This window comes from Rattus norvegicus, chromosome 3 (assembly GCF_036323735.1).
Source record: "Rattus norvegicus strain BN/NHsdMcwi chromosome 3, GRCr8, whole genome shotgun sequence".
Taxonomy (NCBI): Eukaryota; Metazoa; Chordata; class Mammalia; order Rodentia; family Muridae; genus Rattus; species Rattus norvegicus.
This window is the reverse complement of record NC_086021.1, coordinates 170986262-171004013: the sequence shown is the minus strand read 5'-3', so window position 1 is coordinate 171004013 and position 17752 is coordinate 170986262. Positions and strand designations below refer to the sequence as shown.

At 42.4% G+C, this 17752-nt stretch overlaps 1 protein-coding gene across 19 annotated transcripts in view; it reads left to right on the top strand.

The window, feature by feature from the left end:
- The window catches only part of Ptprt (protein tyrosine phosphatase, receptor type, T), a 1098700-nt gene that overhangs the window by 703679 nt on the left and 377269 nt on the right, over positions 1-17752 (top strand). For 18 of the 19 annotated variants that reach the window (NM_001402009.1, XM_039105540.2, XM_039105536.2 and 15 more), the window contains 1 exon segment: positions 1311-1607. In NM_001402009.1, the coding sequence (NP_001388938.1) occupies positions 1311-1607 (297 nt within the window). 19 annotated transcript variants of the gene reach the window in all.

Sequence of the window (17752 nt, the reverse complement as noted above, 5' to 3'; positions counted from 1 at the left end):
AGTTGGGTTAGCTCTTATTATCACCGATTCACAAATTAAATAAAAAGTAGACTCAAAGACATGGCATAACTTGATAATGGCCTTCAAGTAGCATGGGATTAAATGCCATTCAGACCTCTATCATCACTATTCTTGTTTTAATGAGTTTTGTACAAAAGTCGCCTCTTTACCTCATGCAAGGCATAAATATCGATGCACGGATTATGAAGTAAGACATGGTTGTTCCTACATATGGGGGACTGGGACAAAGATTGGTAAGTAAGGGGGATTGGGGACAGTGTTGCGATACTGAGGAGTGGAAGATGTTGTTCACAGAGGATGTGGTCAGGACAGGACCAAGAACTGCTGCAGAATGTTAGGAAATGATATACTGCCCCGTTGTAGGTGAAAGTGAGGGCTGAATCCAAAGGCCAAGTTCATGGGCCGTTGTAATCATCCAGATGGATTGGAGGTTGGACATCTGCTCATGATGTAACCACTGTTCCAGGTTGTGCTGCTGGATAGGAGGAAAGGAGGGGAACCTCAATTACAGGGAGAAAGGTTGTAACTGAGTTAGGCCAGAAGGCAGGAGAGAACTCCAGCAGCCCATTTCAGAAGCCTGTGCAGCTCGTAGCTCCCAAAATAATCCTCAGTGGCACTTTAGTGAAGCCCTAAGAAACTAAGAAATTTTATGTCTGTCTGTCTGTCTATCTGTCCATCTGCCTGCCCAACCCCATCCATCCATCCATCCATCCATCTATCCATCCATCCAATCACCCACCCACCCACCCATCCATCCACTCACCCACCAACCCATCCATCCATCCATCCATCCATCCACCCACCCACCCACCCACCCACCCACCCACCCACCCATCCATCTATCTATCTATCTATCTATCTATCTATCTATCTATCTATCTATCTATCTATCTATCTATCAGTTTTTGAGACAGGCTTCTCTGTGTAGTTCAGGCTGTTTCATAACTCTCTCTATAGGCCAGGCTGGCTTTGAACTCAGAGACACACTTGCCTCTACCTCCCAAGTTCTGGGATTAAAGGTGCACCATCACCATTCAGCTAAGAATTTTATATTTTTATGGCTGACATACTTTATTATGAAGGAAATATGACAAATTTCCACCCTATGTATTTTGTTTTCTCTTAGACATGTGTGCTTAAATAAGAAAAAGACATTGATTTCAAAAAGCCTTCCTGTTAATTAGACTGCAGGTGGCAAAAGTCACGGGAGAGCGTGGGGAAGAAGCAACAACATCCACCCTCTTCCTGCAGCCTCCTTAAAACTCCTGTATCTTGTGTGTATTTTACAGATCCTGTGCATGGCCCTCAGAATGTGGAGATTGTGGACATTCGGGCTCGACAGCTGACCCTGCAGTGGGAGCCCTTTGGCTATGCAGTGACCCGCTGCCACAGCTACAACCTCACAGTGCAGTACCAGTACGTGTTCAACCAGCAGCAGTATGAGGCCGAAGAGGTGATCCAGACCTCATCCCACTATACCCTGCGGGGTCTGCGGCCCTTCATGACCATCAGACTGAGGCTGCTACTGTCCAACCCTGAGGGCCGGATGGAGAGTGAGGAGTTGGTGGTTCAGACTGAGGAGGATGGTGAGTGAGGGAGGCCAGTTTATGGGAATGGAGAAGGTTAAGTATGCCTGTGGGTTGTGCCAGTAAGTGAGGAGGGTTTTATTTTTTGTCCATATGCTTGTGTGTGTGTGTGTATGCGTGCGTGCATGCATGTGTGTGTGTACATATAATACATGTATATGACCATGTGTGTGCATTCACATGGAGGCTATAGGTTATTGTTCCAAGTGTCTTCTCCATTTTTTCCCATCTGCCTTTTTGAGATGGTCTCTCTTTGGATTTGGGAATCACTGATTTGACTAAATTGGGTAGTTATTGAGCCTCAAAGATCTTTGTACTGAGGCATTCTTAGGACAGAGGATACAGACGTGCTCTGCCATACTTGGTTGCTATTTGATGCCGGGGATCTGAATCAGGTCCCCAGTTTTACAGAGGAAGCACTCTACTGATCCATCCAACCTTTATCCTCTATCCTTTGTCTTTGGTCTCGCCACTATTCTCAAGCTCCCCACTATTTTAAATGTCCCCACAAAGGGACCCTGCAGATTGTGTATCGTGCATTTCCAGAATAAGGTTTTGTTTTCATAAACAGTGACAGCTCAGTCATGAATATGTGCTCATGGTGACCCCACACACCCCAATTCTCCCCTCCTGTTCTATTACTCTCTCTACCCAAGCCTTAACTCTTCAGATGCCTCCTGGAAAGGGTCTTTATCATATTGTTTAAACATGTCAAGATTGAAAATCAGACAACTTGATTCAGCACAAATGAAAAAGAAGAAAGCATAGAGTAGCGTAAGGCTCAGTGTGCGCAGGGAATGAGCTCAAAGTTGATTATCCAGCAGGATGTCCCACAGGCATCTCAAATACCTCGTATCAAAAAATGAAGGAATGTTCTCGTCTATGCTGACTTATCTGCCTGTGTTCCCCTTTTCAGTGAGCTACACCTTGCAGCTCAAGGGAGAGAGACTAGAAAATCAACCAGGAATTCCTCCCAAACCACCCCGCCTCCCCCCACCATCCCACATCCCTCCATACCATGTTACCGCCCCTACTTCCCCTATCAATCCCCGCTCCACCCCACATCCCCTCACTCCACCCCACCTCCAACCCTATAAGGCTCGACAGAGTCTGTATCTCACACTGCATCTTTGAACATGTCTCCTACCTAGAGGATGCTAGGAGGCAGAGATTTTTGTGATAGCACGCATATTACTCCTTGCCTATGCTATTCCTTCTTTAGACTGACGTCTCCCTTCATCTGTGCAGGACAGACTTTTCTATTGCTATTCCAAGACTTCGCTTACATTTTACTTTCTGTATAAGTTTTCCTGCCTCAAACTTCTCGGCTATTTCTACCCAGGGTTCTCGGACAATCTGCATGCAACTCCATCCAGTAGCTGTCTTGTGTAGAATAGAATTTGTGATTTCTAAAACATACCTAAGAAACTCTTGTCTCTCTGTGTGTTTTAGGCTTCTCCTTGGCCTGGCTGTTTATGGCTCTAGCATCTGACTCAATGTAGATTTGTGTGCAAGCGATTAAGGAGAGCTAGATCAGGAATGACAAGTAAGACAGTGGAGAAAGCCAGGTTACAATTTCTAGTCAGCTGCAAGGAGAGCTCTACAGGGTGAATTTGTGTCACAGATGTCCCAAGCCAAGCAAGGGAGCTGCAGCTTCTCCTATGTCTGGTCCCATTAGTTCAGAAATACAGAGCCCCTACCTCTAGCAGATAGAAAAGGTAGAGTCTCGGGGCCGGTATGCCTGGGATCCCCTCTTTAATCTCTTGACATTGATTTTCCCACCCATAAAATGGACTTGATGTTAATAGTACTTTGGGGTTTATTGTGCATATTAAAGAGGATGGTAGATGGTTTAAAAAATGGCCTGAGACCCAGTAATAAGTTTTCAATAACCATAGCCACTACATTTTCAAGAAGTAACAGGAGAAACAAAAGAAGTTCTAACAAGAAATCCTCTGGTACAAACCACTCTGCCACTGAGATGTCGTGGTACTTTTCTCCATACTCTCCCCAACCATTGCACTGTTTCAAAAAGTATACTGCACATCCTAAAGGACTAGCAGCACACCTGGATCCTGACTGGAGAAGCAGGGTGGTGGCAGGGAGTGGTTACCACACCAAGCTACACCTAGTGCTAACGGGGAGGAGCCTTTGTTGACAAACCATCTTGATCTAGCCAAGGAGCAACTCGGAGCAAGCCCTTCTCAAGTGTTCACACGGCCCCTTTGAGCTGCCCTGGGAGAATGGCCTCCATCCACAGCAAGTCCCAAGTTCTAGCTTTAAGCTATGTTTTCTCTTCTCTCTTTCTCATTTTTTTTTACCACCAAGAGGAAAATAAATAAACCACAAAGCCTTTATCAAAACAATGTGGGAACAGCAGTGCTTTGAAATTAAATTTAGAGTAAACACCATTAATAAAACATCAGTCCCTGCTTCAGGAGATGTGTGGACATTATCATATTAAAGACACCAGCATGCAAGACACCCTTCCTTGGTCTGTAGCTCTTCTGAGGCCATAGCTCAGAAACTTCTGGAGGGTTTCAGTGGGTATGGATAGTCTTTGGCAGTTTGCATTTGTTTTTGTGTGTTGGTACATTGTCTTAATATGTTGCCGGGTTAGTCTTAAACTTCTGGCTGAAGCCATCCACCAGACTCAGACTCTTGAGTAGCTTGGACTAAAGTAGGCATCAAGAGTGCTGTGGACAATCTCCGAAGGTCAGGGGCAGGTTCCCTACTTCTTAGAGGGAGAAAGCATTTTCTCCTTCTCTTAGAAACTAATCCACCTTGAGAGGACACCAAGGTTGGAGTGGGATACTGATGCATTCCCAAAACTCCCTTCTGAGAACCAGAGAGCAACCTCCAAGATTGGGCTCACTGACGTCATGTTGTTCTCACCTGCCCTCAGAACCTAGATATTGGGGGAGTTTTCAGGATCAGTCATTTTAGTACCCCAATATCTGTGAAGGTCTGCAGAATAATTGTTGACTAGAAAGAGAAGTTCTGAGACACTTGTCTCTATCAGGAAAATGGCTGTTGATAAAAAGAAATTAACTGGACTTTTAATTTTCTGTCCTTTACAAATATCTCAGATCTTTATGTCGTCACCTTTAGCCAAACTACAGCTATGCCTGTGGAAATGTAATGTAAGAAGTCCTAGGAGGTGCAAAGCGTAGGACATGAAGTTGGGACAGGGTGGAAAGGTGGTGTAGTGGATATGGGAGGAGTTATGGGGAGGAGTGGGAATGAATATATCAAAATACATTGTATGCTTATATAAATTTCTTGAAGAATTAATAGAAATATCTCTTCAGTGTGCTTATCTGAAGAGTAAAGATATTCTAATATATATCAGCAATATTACACAACATATAAGAAAGTTAGCATTTCCTTAAAATGACTCAACATGGGCCACCAAAATGGTGTAGTGGGTAAAGGCATTGCCGCCCAGTTTCCCAACCCAAGGTCTGATCCCTGAGATCCACAAAGCAGAAGGAGAGAACAGACCCTGGAAAGTGGTCCTCTGACCTCTACTTTCATGCCATGGTACATACAAGCACATGCACGGATACACACAGGCACTCACATCCACACATATACATATGCATATGCTTATATAAATGAAATAAGTAAGTAATGTGATTAAAAATAGCCCAACAAACTGTTCATTTCACAGTTCTTCTAATGCTAAACTTAGTTCTATATGATAAAACCAGAATAGAAAACAGTTTTCCATTAAAGCATTAAAAGATAGTACTGTGTATTTCTCATTGCATCTTGCCAAGGGTCATGTAAGTTCTGGGAGCTCCTTTGTCATGATGTCACACGTAGTTAATTAACATGAAAAACACTACTATATTATAAACAAAGCATAAATATATATACATAGCACATATAAATACATATGCCAGATATAAGCACATAAATATGTTTCCCTCTTGATACATTTCCCCTTTTGTGATGCTTTGAGATGATGTAAGTGTTCTACCATCATTCCAAATCTTTGGTCAATGACTTTAGCCCTTCCTCATAAGCTTTACCTAAAATCAGTTGCTATGCTGGCACTTTAAAGTCTGGCATTTTGCCTATACTTTCTGACTAACGTGTTTCTTCACAGAGAGGCAGTCTCTCATCTTCCTCTCTGTGTCTAGGATTCTGAGTAATTCACAACCATGTTTTAAATCAGTGTACTAAGCTCCATCAGTATCCTTATTTTCTTGAGTGATCAGGTTGTCTTGGCCATAGCTAGAAAAAAATCCCTTCAAGCTGAAAAGATTGAGAGACACAGCAAGAATACAACAAATACAGAGGCGAATGCCAGCAGCAAACCACTGAACTGAGAACAGGACCCCCGTTGAAGGAATCAGAGAAAGGACTGGAAGAGCTTGAAGGGGCTCAAGACACCATATGTACAACAATGCCAAGCAACCAGAGCTTCCAGGGACTAAGCCACTACCTAAAGACTATACATGGACTGACCCTGGACTCTGACCTCATAGGTAGCAATGAATATCCTAGTAAGAGCACCAGTGGAAGGGGAAGCCCTGGGTCCTGCTAAGACTGAACGTGATTGTTGGGGGGAGGGTGGCAATGGAGGGAGGATGGGGAGGGGAACACTCATAATGAAGGGGAGGGGGAGGGATTAGGGGGATGTTGGCCCGGAAACTGGGAAAGGGAATAACACTCGAAATGTAAATAAGAAATACTCAAGTTAAAAAAAATAAATAAAAAGAGTTACTAAAATATATATATATATATATATATATATATATATATATATATATACCAACAGTTCATCTCATATTTCGTCTGTCATTAAACATAACTCTGTATGAAAAAAACAGGATGGGAGACTTTTTTTTCCATTCAAATGTTAAAAGGTAGTACTGTGTGTTTCTCGTTGCGTCTTAACAACGGTCATGTAAGTTCTAGGAGGCCCTTTTGATATATCCTTGCTAGTCATCCTTGCTTCAGGCATGATGCAATGTTCCAGACTGTCTGTAATGCTCCTGCCCAAGAAGTTAAGGTCATGACTTTGCCGAAAATTCCTGCTTGCTTCTACAAGTAGTAGTCTCTGGGCTCTAAGGCAGGCCTTGGATATGTTCAATGGAACAGCAATGCCTCTAGCTGCTCCAGGAAGAAAGAGGTAGAGAATATAATTTACCTATTTAACTCACGAGCCCATTGTGATCGAATCCTAAGACCTCTAGAAACTTCTGCACATCCCACACTGTATTCCAACAGTGAGGACCCTGGGCTCTCCATATCCACTTATTTATTCATTCCCACTACCTCGAAGTGTACCAACCCACCAGCGAACAGTGACCCTACTAACCTAGGCAGAGTATTTTCATCCCTTTGCCCTAAGCTGTGCCCTGCAGAGGATGTACACTCAAAATTTTACGTTCAAACATTCGGAGTTTCCATCTATGTGATCTTATCATTCACTAGCCCACTAAGGCTATTTTAACCTTAAGGTTTTCCTGATGCCATGTTTTGAAAAATAAGTGCTACTCCTGCTTCTGACATGCAAATTAGGTGCTTCATTAGAAAGTCAAATTGTATGTGTTTTTTTTTAAAAAAAGATTCATTCTCAGAAATAACTGTCACAGTATTTGTGTTCTTCAGCGCAGACCTGAAAGAGTGACGTTTTAAGCACAAAATACCACATTTCGTCATTTACTTTCTATTTAGTGTTGTTTATATGGTACATGTATATGTGTTTAGGCCTGACTACTTTATATCGGGTACCCAATTAGGAGACTCATCGCTGCAGAAGACTGATTCGCTCCCCACTCTCTCCAGCCATTCATTGACTGTAGCTCCTAGGGGAGGAGCCTTATAAGATTTCTCCATCCTGTTGGCATGTCAGTTGGTACTGTCATTGTACAGGTTATTGAGTTGTCATGGCTGCGGCTTCCTGTCATATATAGAAGACACTATTCCACATCAGGTGTCCTGGTCCTCTGACTCTTAAATACTCTCTGCCTGCTCTGCCATGTATTTTCCGAACCGTAGGCATAGGGGTTGACTGTCGATACATCAGCTGGGGCTGGGTACCCTGCCGAGCACTTGTTTTCTGGGTCTGGACCAATTATATGTTCATCACCCACAAAAACAAACTTCTTCTATGAGGGTTGCGAACTTTATTTATGTTTAACTTTTAAATTATCTTTTATTTCTATTTTATAGAGTTTATTTAGTAAAAAAGTGAATAATCTTTTCCTCTTTCTCCTCCTCCCCACCCTTCTACTTTCTCCTCCTCCTTCCTCCCTCTTCTCCTTCCTCCCTCTTCTTCCTCCCTCCCTTAGTCCTCCCCACAAATCCACTGAGCCCAGAGCCTTCCACATTCTATAACTCATTTTCCCTTGATATATTTCATATTTAAAATACGTAATAATGTATACTTTGCCCATGTTTGTGTTCACTTTGTGTTCCAGAAAACAGTCCATACCAGAAATTACCCATTCTGCTAATAGTGTCCCGGTGCTTCGTGTCTGTGCGGATAGGTGTGCCTGTGTCCAGTGGTGACTGTTTCAGTTATTCACCATGACCTACTTTTTCTCATCTAGGTCATCTTGTGTCCCTCCATTTCAGGTGTCATGTTTGCTGCTTGATTGGCTGCTTGTTATAAAGAGGCACACTGTAGCCCCACTGCAGCAAACAGCCCGGTGTATATGTTGTTAGGTGTCTGTGGAAATGTATCTTCAGGGAAATTCTTCACGATAGGATTGCTGAAGTCAAAGGGTAAATGCACAATCAATTAAGTTCTTCGGAGAAGGCCTGTCACTTTTCATTTTTACAAGCAACGTGTACTGATTTAATCTTCACACCAAATATGAAAGAACAAGCAGTATTTCCCCTATTGTATAATGCGGGAATGTAATTTTAACAATACATAAAACTGTAATTGATTATAATAAATAACAATATAAAGTATATTAACAAAATTGATGTTTAATATGTTTAACCGCATATAATAAGTATATTATCCCAATGTGGCAAAACAGGCTTAAACTCAAATGCTTTCATGTAAGGAAAATTACGGTGGTTCAGTGCCTTAACTTTGTGCACAGTTCTAATGAGCCGAACTCACCTGCTTCCTTAGGTTACGGTAAGCCAGGAGGGGGCTGTGTGTTACTGGAGATAGGAAGGTACATCTGCACTAATAAGAGGTGGCACCTAAGGCCTGCAAGGAGGGAAAGTGGAATAGGAAATAACAACAGGGCATATGTAATACAATGCAAAGTCAGACCATGAGGATAAAGTAATATGCACCCTAAGAGGTCCTAACGGCCTCGGTTCATCTCAGCTCAATGCACTGCAGGGAGGATAAAGATGGCCGTGCAGTATTGTGAGCGATGGGCAGAAAGGTAGTTACGTTTTCCCTGGGCCCACAGTGAGTAAGGCTTTGTGCTCATACTCCTGCTCCTGTCGTCTATTGCCAAACACCACGCAGGTCTGGTTGCCGTGGTTGATCAGGTGAGGAATTCAAACATTTCTAAATATTGCCTATGTGGCTTCCCCTGACCACGTGTTATGAAAGCCCAGAGCTGGCTGAAGCCCCTCAAACATGCTTCTCTCAGCTTTCTCTGTCTCTATATCATACTTTACATAGCTTAATCTCTCCCTCTTCTCCTCCCCCTCCCCCTCCCCTCCCCCTCTTCCTTTCCCTTTACACCCTCTCCCTCCCTCTTCCTTTCCCTTTATACCCGCCCCCCGGGAATATAAGCTTGGCAAAGACAGAGACTTCATTTTGATTTAGTCCCTGATGGGACTATCTAGTAAGAGGAGGAATGGTGGCCTATAATGTGTGCTCACACACCATTGGACTCAGGGAATAGGCTAATGAATGAGTACCTGACACCAAAGTCCATGCCCCTCCCATGATCCCAGTGTTCGTAAATGGATACCATTTCATAAGCTGGGTGTTTGCATGGGTCCTTTAGGTACAATCAAAGCTCACTTGTCCTGGCTCGCTAAAGCTGACCGTTGTGGGTAGCTCTTCTTGCCTCCAAGTTCAATAACATACTCACTGCTTGAAGTCAACTGTGGTTGGAAAATTCATACCATGGAAATTAGAAAACAAGTTATTATTTTCTCCCTAGATAGCTTGTGGCAAAATATTTAGTAGCATAGCAGTATCTTCCTCAAGTAAAGATTACAGTTGATGTCTTGAGCTATGAGGACTCATCTGGAAGAAATTATTTTCCTCTAATAAAACTAGAAAAAAAAGGAGTAGGTCCAACTTTTCTCTGTGATTGAATATTGAAAAGGAAAGGACATGACTGTTCCTAGGTATGACAGAGGAGAAAGTTTACTGTAGATAAAAGGGAGAGCACAGCCAGAGGCAGGGACATCTGGAAGAGTCCTGAGTAGACATGACCACACTGAGCTGGCCCATGTGAGGAAAGAGGAGTGGGGAGAAGGGTAGTCAGACAAGGAGGCCAGGAAGATAAGGGTAAAATGAAAAAGCAGGTAACCAAAATTGTCTGGATTATATAGAGAAGGGTCTGTGGGGGAAGGACAGCCCAGCTCTGGGCTGGAGATGTTTAGGGTAGGGGGCAGAGTATGCCTGCTATACCCTGTAATGAGTAGGCATTGAAGGACGCTGGATGAGCTTGGCAGCCAGGTCCACTTTGACATGAGAAATAGTCATCTCAGTCATTTGTTTTAAACCTAACGCTCTGTAAGTTTTGCTTACATGCACTGGTGTTTGCTGATGTCTTTGCTAAGCAGTTTGAGTTTTAAGTTAGTTCCTGGCCTCTGTATAAGGAACAACCTACCAGACAAGCAGCCAGTGAGACGCCCTAAATGAAGGGGTGAAGATGTGGCCAGGATGAGGAATGGAGGAGCCTCAGGTCCTAGCCCATGGCTCCAAACTTTCCCATATACAACTTTTATGTTTTTCAATTCCTGCCTTCTAAATTCTTCAGGGTGAACCCGTTTTGCAGACATCTACATGAAGAATCGAAGGGAAAAGAGAGGAGGAGAGACCATGGGGCAGACAAGATGAGAAGGAGACAGAAAGGGAGGGAAAGAAGCAAGGAATGGAAAAGCTTCCTTGACAACAATCTGTTCTTCTTCCTGTTGAAATGAAAATCCCCCTTAAATTACCACCTGACTTGAAAGCTTAAGAAAACATCTGCTTTAATTATAGTGAATTTACATGAACCCACTGACAAGAAGCACAGTTAAAATTAGCAATTTTAGTGTGCTTTTTTTTTAAGAGAATGAAATTATAAAGTAATTAACCTTTGTTGTAGAACTCTGTCAATAGGATAGAAAGTCCCATGCCATGACAGAAGAAGAAATGAAATTGTGGACAAGGAAAGTGTGGGTTCATTAAAGAATTATACGGAATTAAATTAAAAAAAAGAATGGAGGGAGGCACAGGTTTAGAAGATGTGACAAGAAGTCTTTCAGCACAGCGGAGCTTTTTATGAGAGGAGAGAGAGATGCTGCTTCATCAAATGAAAGTCACCCTCCTCCATTGTAAAGGACATTCTCACCTACAAAAGCAGTAATGAGGTGGGAGGGAAGAGCCGTGGCCTGGGGCTGAGACACTTGACCATGGCCATGACACCTGGCAGATATAGTCACCTTCCAGCCTCCAGAGTACAAATCCACAAGGTGATGGCAGAGAGGAGCTGGTGCTTGGAGGCAGGAGGATGTGTAGTATCCAGCTCTTTCTCCCCTTGGTAGGACAACTTTTTAAGTTATGCCTATCCTCAACATATGAGTCTCCCCTCACATGTAAGATGGGCCAATGGTACCAGCAGGCTTCTAAGACATGCTGCACACAGTGGGCAGCGGTCAATGCAGGGGTGCATATTTGGTCAAAGGGACTAGGAAACTGAGTGCTCACCCCTAAACAGGACATCTTTGTCACCATTACTACCCAAGCTACCCCTCCATTCCCACCAAGGCTCAGGGAACATCGAGGAAGAGTCAGAGAGAATATAAGAACCAAAGGATGAGAAGGAACAGTGTGTTACGCTATCTTCTAGACGTGACATGCCCATCATACTCATGAATTCGCAGCAGTTGGGGTTCTCTACACATCATCAAGCTAGCTAAAATTCTGGCATTACCAGGAGTAGTGGTGCCCTCTAGGACACATCTCTCACAAAAGTGCTTTTAGCAGTTCGTAGCTGATACAGGGAGGATGCTCATTCTCCTCTGAAGGTGTGGCCCCTGCTAGGCTTCCCAAGGTACTATATCCACATGGTGGCAAAATGGATAGAGAGGAGGAAGGAGAAAAGACAGAAGTGGAGGTAGCAGGTTTGAAACTCTAAGGAGCCCACGATAGGGAGTATGGGAAAAGTTGGGTGCAGGAAAGCAAGAGTGTGGTTGTATTTCATGGTATACATTGACAAAGTTCTTAAGAATAAAGAAAAAATATGTTCTAGAGATCTATTCCACACATGCCCGTAAATGAAACACTCAGCTGTGCTAAGTGGAGCCAGCATCAGACAGAGAATATAACTCTTGACTGGAAAAAGTCAGGCCAAAGAGTTATGTGTAATTTCTCCTCACTGTGGCAAGGATAACTTTGAGATAGCCTCTGGCTATTACTTAATCCAGATTACATGTCAACTTGACCATGACCTTCTGTTTTATGCCTCCATGTTCTGTAGCTAGAAAACTTCAACCCCACTGCAATGGACCTGTCTACTCTCTGCCTGCCCTCTCATGTTACTGGTCAGTTGTTGGTCCAGTCCCTGTCTTAACAACTCTTCTCAGCATCTGAGTCCAGTTCTCATTTTGATACACAGCAACAGTGTTCCATGAAATTGTATGCCTATCCAGGACCCTCCTTGCGTAGCTGACCACATACACACTCCCAGTTCCTCTAACTGAAGTCAGCAGCACTCATGGAAAAGTGTCTCCTGTTTCTCTGGTTATTTCATTCTTTCTACTCTTCTGCAGAATAATTATCTCATTCTTAGATCCCTATCACCACCTCTATACTGCCACCACACACAGATAACCTTGTTGCCTATAATACTAAGGAAATGGAAGACATTTCATTCTCCTTGACCCCTACAATGCATGGAATGCCCACATATTCAGTCTTCCGTCCTGTTTCTGGGGATAAAGTATTTGTTTTCTAAGTGAAGACCAATTTCTATACTTAATGTGCCAAATCCTACTTCCCTTTGCCTAATGGAAGTCATTATTCTGGTGATACCCTACTGTCTACCCTGCAGCAATGTTTCTCTCTCTAAGTGATCATTGCACTTTACCCAGACACTTCATTCCATCATCGTTAGAAAGACAGAAGCAGGATTCCCCAGTCTTACCTTCTCTTGCAGCTACCATTCCATCCACTCTTTCCCATATGTCCGTCTTCCCATTCTGAATTTCTTGATCACACCCAACCAAGGCACTCCAGTCTGCACCACGTCTCCCATCTGGTTCCTCTGAAATCACCTGTTTACTTACGTTTTTCACTGTGATAAAAATACAGTGGCAAAAGCGACTCAAGAGACAAGTTTGGTTCGCACACCTAGGTCATAATCCATCATGGCAGACACGTCAGAGCAGAGCAGAGCCTTGGGTTACATTACATCCACTGTCAGGAATCCATTCATTTTCTCATTTGTATACAGTCCAAGACCTTGGCCCAGGGAATAATGTCTCCCACAGTAGCCAGATCTCCCTACCTCAATTAACCTGATTCAAGATGATCTCCCACAGGGACATCCGGAGGTCCATCACCTCGGTGGTTCTAGATCTCACCAAGTTAATGATTGAGATTAATCATCACTCCTAGAATCTTAAATAAATACAACCATCAGTATTCTTGGGGTCAACTTTTATTTAGCAGCTGTCAGAATTGGGCATGGTTGGCTGTTTTACCCTCTTTTTTAATTCTCCCTTTTCCACTTAGTTTCTGGATTATCACACATTTTTAGGTCTCTCTCTCTCTCTCTCTCTCTCTCTCTCTCTCTCTCTCTCTCTCTCCCTCCCCCCCTCTCTCTCTCTTTCTCTCTCTCTCTCTCTCTCTCTCTCTCTCTCTCTGGAACCCCCTTTGTCTCATAGATTTCCTTTAAACATCTCAACTTTATTGGCTTACAGTTTTGAGACTCCAGTCATTTCTGTGCCAAGGGCTGGGCAGACCTAGGACACGGGCTTTGTAGACTATGTAGATCTCCTTGGCAGCTATTTGATTTTGCTGCTGCTGCACAAAAGTATCCAGCAACAATATATACATGATTAGGTATGACGATTTTTCAATACAATTTTATTTACAAAGGCAAGCCATTAGTTGGATATGTATCAAGGGCCACAGAATGCTGACTGTGGGTCCATTTATTTAACCTAATTATTTCTGATCCCATGGCTTTACAATCCACATGCAAGCTAATAATTTTTCTAATTGATGTCTCCAGGCCAGACCTCTCCCCAGCCCTCCAGAATGATTTATTGACCTGCCAGCTCAACACCCTCACTTAGATTGCTCTGGTTCTTTGGTGTAAAACATCCCAAACAGAAAGAGGTGGTCATCATCACTCAACCAACACCAACATCCCTTACCCCACTGTCTTCTCTATCTTAATTAGTAGCACCCATGTTTTATTAGTGACTCAAGCCAAAATCCTTGACGCTTCACTTCTGTCAGGCTGAGACTCTGGATTGTACAGCACTAGGGACCCCCTTCATGTTATGTTGTCTGTAATTGGTACACCTGGCTTTGTACCAAGCAAAGGTTTAGCTCACCCCCTACAGTTGATTCATCAGCATAATCTCTTAGCTCTGCCTTCAGTATAGTAGCACCGAGACATTGAACAACCTACCCCTACCCCACTGCATGCTCCCACCTTCTGCTGGCTCTCTGGTTTCAGCCACGTTGATCATCGGTGTGGACTAGGTGAGCAGTTATTTAGTTCTCTGCTTCAACCCTAGCCTCTGCGTGCTGTTCTTAACAATGCAGCCAGGATGATTTTTTTAAACCATGAAGAAACTTACAGCAGCCTTCTACTGCTGTAACCCTTCTGATTTTTCTCGTGTAATTGATATTAAATGCCTCCATTATATAATGTCCCAAAGTCATAGGGGTCCCAATTCTGTTTGCTCTCAGTTCGTTTCCTACTTCTGTATCATTTCATGAATCTAGTTACTGCTTCAAGTATACCAAGCATGCCCCTGCCTCGGGGCCTTTGTACTCATCATCTCCATCTGACTAGAATGGCCTTTTACCAAATAAACAGGGCTATCTCTTCCACCCCATCAGGTCTTCATTCTTGTTTAGAGTTTAGAGAGCTCTTCCCAGCCCATTTCATTTAAATGTGGAAGCCTCTTACATGACACTCTGTCTCTCTTCTCTGCTTCATGTATCCCCTTAGCACTTATCAACTGAAACACTGCATTTGCACTTTACCTTGTATTATCTATCTTCTCTCGAATAGTATGCACTCCACAGAGACAGAAATCTTCTTCCTTATTTTGTTTACCATCACAATGCAAGTACTTAGAACCATTCCAAGTAGGTAATATGCACACATAAATATGTTATCAAATCAATGGCTCCTGAGTCCTAGGAGACAAAATAAATTTCACAATTATTTACCAAAGAAATCAGAAGGCCATTGTAAGATCTGTTTAGAATCCTCAGTAAGCTATTAGAAGATACAGCTTTTGCAATTTGCAATATATTATGAATCCAGAAAAGGAGATTGAGGTAAAGACACCATTAGAAATGGGAACAGTTTTTATTGGATCTGTAGGATTCAAAGTATGGTATCCAACCTCTGTTAGAGAGGCTCTTAGGGGAATGCCATGGGATCCTAAGGAAGGACAACCACACTGGGCACTTACTTTGTGCCTAACACTTTGTTAAGCATATTATGATGGTGAAATGTTAAATTCCCATGACAAACTATGAAAAGAATAATGGCTTCATACCGTCCTTAAAACAAGGAAAGGTCCCCCTAAAGATGTTAAGTAATTTTCCCCAGGTCAGACAACAAACAGGTATAAACAAAATACAAACACTAGTAGTGTGGGTTCAAACCTATGGTCTGAGCCATTTCCTGGTAGTGCCTTAGGTCTAAATGATGGAAATATGAATTTTGATTTGCCGTGGTGTTCTGATCATCTTTCTTAAGATGCATTCTCAAAGAAATATAGATTCCTTTCAACTCACCCTGAGTCCCATTAGCGGATGTAACACAACTCTACTGGAAGGGGTTAATTCACTACTGCACAGAAAGCTAACCCCTGGGTATGAGGACGAAAGACAGGATTAGACTACCCAGACCTCAGTGCCATGAACCACCCCAGACGCCAGGCCACAGTACAGAGGATGGGCACTCTTACCACAGACTCGTGTCCAAAGCATATGTAAGGGAGGTATCTCATTCGCTTTTCCTGTTGTGTGGTGAAAAACTCTGACAACAACTCAAGGAGAAAGATTTTCTTTTGACTTGACAGCTTTAGCATCATAGCAGCAAAATCATATCAGGGGCTTAAGACAGTTCACTACATGTTTTCTATAGTCAAGAGGAGAGCAATAGATACATATGCTCTGTTCCTTTTCCTTTTCTTCTACATCTTATCAAGTTGAGCATGGAGATTGACCATTGCAAAATGGAAAGTATTTTAACAGGAAGTTGTCATTGGAAAGGAGATTCTCCAATAGAAGTACAGTTTTTTTGGACACTTACAGTTGCCCTTCCCCAAACACTAGAAAGCCCACCTTCTTCCTGGTTATTTCTCTAAACATTCTGAGTCCATACTCATAAGACGAGCAGAATCCTTGTCTGACCAAATAATGCCCTGTTTCTTCCCTTTCCCTCTGAATTTGGGGCTGGAGAGATGACTCATCGGTTACAAGCACTGTCTGCTCTTCCAGAGGTTCTGAGTTTAATTCCCAGCAACCACATGGTGGCTCACAACCATCTGTAATGAGATCTGATGCCCTCTTCTGGTGTCTGGAGACAGCTACAGTGTACTCAAAAACATAAAATAAATAAATTTGTTCAAAAGAAACTAAAAACAGGGACTCACTCACTAGCAGAATGACACATTAAACCAGACCACCTCTAATAGCCCCACTTCTGATAATACCTCTTAGCACAGGTTTGTGAACAGATAAAAAGTGACTCCATTTTAATTAAGGAGGAAAGGATCTGATATTGCAAAGCAAGTGCCTCTAGGAATTAGACAGGGGAAAGGGCTTTTTGTTGTTTTTATAAAGCAAATGTTAATATCCAGTCTTAAGAATAACTAAGTAAACACTGTTATGGATTATGTCCCTGGAAGGGAAATTAACATTTGTAAAGACACGATTTCCCCCACACTGATCTTTTAAAAGAGTTCAAAACTGTTTGCTAGCTGTGTGGTTAAGAAACAAAATCTATAAATAAAAGCAAGGTCAAAGAATGGAGTTCACTAGAACTAAATTAATGAGACATTTGTTTGTTTTACCCACTTGTGCAGAGTTAATTTCACACAGAGAAAAGAGTAAAATGTTTTTTAAGGATACTAAATATAATTTTAGACTAACATTTGAAAATTATGTGACATGAAAAAAACTCTTGGAAAAAGATTTAAAACCTAATAAAGAGGGAAAAGCTCACATGGTTATACCGTATACTCAGAAATGGAATCAATGGCTTAACCTTTCTCAATGAAGAAAAAGGTTAATTATTTGAGTTTGACTGGTTTTGACACATGATCAGATCATCACCCAGGGAGGGACCTTGTATTCCCATGTTACTCACAAGAGAGGGAAAAACGCCATAAACCTCCTGCCTCAGTATGATTGACCATAACCTTGACTTCCAAGACAGAGTCTTAGAAGACTTCTTCCAAGTTCACAATGAGAAATAAGGAAGTTAGGTGCAGATATCCCAATCAGAATATAACTGAACCACCCAGTAACACTGGAGGAATAGAAAAAGAAATATTTCAAGAAGCCAACATTGGCTAAACTTTGCAAAACCCATTTATGTAATTCATTGCATTAAGATACTAAGAGAGGGGAGGAAACATATCATTACTACAATGGATTCAGTTAAAGCCCAGCATGATTTCAAAACAAAATTTCCTTGAATATGAGGAGGAAAATGGACCTTTTAACCCGCTAAATGATAACTACGAGTGACCTACAAACACCATATGAAAGGATAAAAGAATAG